At 48.3% G+C, this 3,969-nt stretch overlaps 1 protein-coding gene across 1 annotated transcript; it reads right to left on the bottom strand.

The window, feature by feature from the left end:
• Window positions 1-315: 315 nt before the first annotated feature.
• Window positions 316-1,272, bottom strand: LOC118629554 (olfactory receptor 13C7-like). The gene has a single exon (XM_036260967.1). The coding sequence runs from the start codon at window positions 1,270-1,272 to the stop codon at window positions 316-318; it is 957 nt and encodes a 318-aa protein (XP_036116860.1).
• Between the last annotated feature and the right edge of the window lie 2,697 nt (window positions 1,273-3,969).

Genomic DNA, 3,969 nt, shown 5'->3' with positions numbered 1-3,969 from the left:
AAACTGCAGGTAGTCTGTACATGAACAAAGAAAAAAGTATAATATTTTTTTAAGTTTTAATTTTATTGCTTATTTTTTCGGAATGAAAATAAATTTTACAAGTCACTTATTATTGGTTCTAGATGATTTAGCACAACGCCCTCTTCATTCTGCAGAGTTGATGGTGCCTTGTCAATCACACAGTAAAGCCCCATTCTGATGCACGTTGTTTGGGCAGTTTTGTGATAAAACTGAGCAAGTCTGTGCTTATGTGGTCATTTCCTAGGGGATCTCCTGTGTGTACAGAATCACAAGATACACTGCCTCCTCCTGTTATCACTGGGCAAAGCATTTATGACTTGTTAGGTTCTTCACAGCTACCTTCACATCCTTGTTTCTCAGGCTGTAAATGATGGGGTTGAGCATGGGGGTCAGCACTCCGTAAAAGAGGGAGATAAGCTTGTCTGAAACATCCTGCTTGTCTGCCCCCAGTGGGTCCTTGGATTTGGGTTTTCCATACATGAAAAGAATAGTCCCATAGAAGATGACCACCACAGTAAGATGTGCAGAGCAGGTGGAGAAGGCCTTTTTCCTCCCCTCGGCTGAGGGGATCCTCAGGATGGTGGTGATGATGAAGATGTAGGAGACAAAAATGAACAGAACTGGGACCCCTAAGAAGATCACATTGGCCACCCCCATACTGATCACATTGATGGAGATATCAGCACAAGCCAGCTTCAGGACAGCTAGGATCTCACAGGTAAAGTGGTTGATGACATTGTCCCCACAGAAGGGTAATTGTACTGCAAGAGAGATCTGCACCAAGGAGTTGGCTCCACCAGCCAGCCAGGAGCCGGCAGCCATGGGCATGTAGGCAGACTTGCTCATGACCACAGGGTATCTAAGGGGCTTGCAGATGGCCACATAGCGATCAAACGCCATCATGCCCAGAAGCACACACTCTGTGGCTCCCATGGCAAAGGAGAGAAACATCTGTACTGCACAGCCTGAGAAAGAGATGGTTTTCCTGGGAGTGAGGAAGCCATCCAGGATTAGGGGGATGGAAGAGGTTGTGTAGCAGATGTCCAGGAAGGAGAGGTTCCCCAGGAAGAAGTACATGGGTGTGTGCAGGCGGGAGTCAAGGATGGTCACCAGGATGAGGACCCCATTGCCCAGCAGGATCACCAGGTACATCAGCAGGATGAGCACAAAGAATGTATTCTTTAGCTTTGGCTGATCTGACAGCCCCAGCAAGACAAATTCTGCCACAATGGACTGGTTGGCCACTTCCATTTTAAATTCCATTTTAAATTCTCTCTTCTACCCTCAGGAAAACTGACAGCAAACACATTTATAGGGATCAATATGTGGGGATTATAATGAGATGCTTCCAGCACTTATAATTAAATGTCCCCTTTGACACATTTGTAATATCAGTGTCTAGGGGAGAAAATTCACTCTGTACTACAGTCACCTTAAAACTCAGACTAGCTCTGGCCGGTTTGGCTCAACGGTTAGAGTGTTGGCCCACGGTCTGAAGAGACCTGGGTTCGGTTTCCACTAGGGGCATGTACCTTGGTTGCAGTTTGTCGCCGGCCCTGGTTGGGTCGTGTGGGTGGCAACCACTTGATGTGTCCCTTTCATGTCGATGTTTCTCTCTCTCTCTCCCTCCCTCCCACTCTATCTGAACAAAATATCAAAAAAATGTCCTTGGGTGAGGATAAAAAAAAAAAAACTCAGACTATATCACATCAAAAGCAGGAAAGAGACAGCTTGGAAATCCAGTCAAACCATGATATATGAAATAATTTTAGCCAGATCAATAGTGTTAACACACTTGAAGGAAGGGATGTGTAAGGATGAACCTACATGGGGACGTAAAACAGAAACCCAGAGGGTCAGCTCTGCCTGTCCCCAAACTGTCCCTGCAGTGTCCTGGGAGGTTATCATATTCAGTGATGCTGACCACTGACATCACCTGACTCCCCTGACTCTAATTCTGTGCTTGTATTATTCTTTTTCTGATGGTCATTTGGCTTCCCCTGGAGTCCTACACAAACGGAATGTGATGAACACGGGCCAGGAAGATTAGAGTCTGCCTAGCATCTACATTTGTTACTTGATACCTGGTTTATATTTAATTTCTTATGAGTTTGTTTGTCGATCTCCCTTCATGACACTCAATAGGGGGTTTCTGGCCAATAGACTGTGGAGACCCAAACAGAAGCACTTCCACATCCCCCCTGTCCAACCATGGCCTCTGTCCACAGTCTGCTGTTTCCTAGTCTGGTCCAGCCCTGGGGGTTGGGGAGCAGGAAGAGAATCCAAGGACAAGTATCTGTATGTCTCCCACTGTGAGCATCTATGACACTGTGACAAGGCTCTGTGCTTCTGGAGCTATTTAATAAGTCACAATACCTAGCTCAGACCGTTCTCTGAGTTGATCATTACAGCCACTGCAATGCCACAGTAATGCTTTCTCCACAAGAAAGCAGACAATTCTACGCATCCTTGCAGAGAGGTCACTCAAAGGAGGTACTGCATATAGGATGTCCTTCAGTCACTACAGAATGATTCAGCACACTAGAGAGAACCTCAAGCCTTGGCCGCTCACATTAGAGACGAGGAAAATGAAGTTCGGAAGGGTCACGGGCAGCACAGACAGAGCCAGGACTGGAGCCTGGTCCCCGACCTTCTCCATAGGGCGCCTTCCCTCACCACTCCGATTGTATTCTGGCTCCTCTGTTTGTATTAGAGCAGGTTTACTGAGAAGCAGAGGAGCAATCATTAAGTCTGTTTTGTTGTAATCCTCACCTGAGAACATTGATTTTTTCAGATAGAGTGGAAGAGAGGGAGGGACAGAGAAACATCGATGTCAGAGAGACACATCAATTGGTTTCCTTCTGCATGACCCCAACCGGGGCTGGGGATCAAATCGACAACACAGGCATGTGCCTTTGACAGAATCAAATCCACACCCCTTCAGTCCAAGGGCCAGTGCTCTAACCACTGAGCCAAACAGGCCAGGGCCAGTCATGAAGTCTTGGCCCTCCTCGCTCTCCCTAGGGCACTCATGAAAGGTACAGGTGTCACACCTTTCTCCAAAATATCTGCCTCGCGCAATTTTCAGAGATTAACTGTGGATGTCGGAAATATTTAGGGAAAATAAATCTGTTTTTAGAGATATTTATATTGTTAACTGGAGATTCTCAGACTTGGCAGAGATGCCGTAAAATGCCCAGTCTTGCCCCTTCCACCTCCTTTGTATGAATACCTTCTGCGAAGCACAGTTTCCCCATTTCCGCTTTGGACATCTTGAGTTGTGCGAGCGCATGGCTCCCTGTTAGACAGGCTTGATTGTTGGAAAGTTTCCCCTTACTTTAAGGAGAAACTTCCTTCTGCTAATGTCATCCCCACTCCTCACTTCTGCCTGCCCCCACACCTGGCTAGACTCCCAGGACATGCCTGCTCCCTTCCCCCAGAAAAACCCTTCGGAGACTTGGAAGCTGAGACCAGGTCTCCATCATAACCACCTCTTCTCTCCCTCTCGCCTGCCTGAAGGAACTTTAGCCACAGAGAGAACTCAGTCTACGTCCAGTGTGGGGACGAGGCCATGATGGGGTCAGGAGCTCACCTGGACAGAAGGTCTCATGGCAGGGAGCGTGCTGGGAGGCCTCTGAGCTTGGGAGGTGACTGCTTCAGCCTCTCGCCTTGACCATCCCCGGCATGGTCCTACCTGCGGGGGCTGTGCCTGGAAGCTAATCCTGTTTTGCCATCATGAGGCTCAACAGTCCCTTCAAATTTCCCAGCAAAGTAAGGAAAATTTAGGGTTGACCACAGATGAAGGCACCCTGGCTGCTCCCTTTCGGTGGCCTTCTCTATGCCCAGTAAGATATGAGGAGGAAGGACAGCCTGAGAAGCTGCCTCCCCGTGGTCCTGGCAGCCACGCCGGCCTGCGCGCTCAGAGCTGACGCCCTCTGCTCTTTGTCC

The sequence above is a fragment of the Molossus molossus genome, unplaced genomic scaffold, assembly GCF_014108415.1.
Source record: "Molossus molossus isolate mMolMol1 unplaced genomic scaffold, mMolMol1.p scaffold_m16_p_14, whole genome shotgun sequence".
NCBI classification, from domain to species: domain Eukaryota; kingdom Metazoa; phylum Chordata; class Mammalia; order Chiroptera; family Molossidae; genus Molossus; species Molossus molossus.
This window is presented reverse-complemented; position numbering and strand designations above follow the sequence as displayed.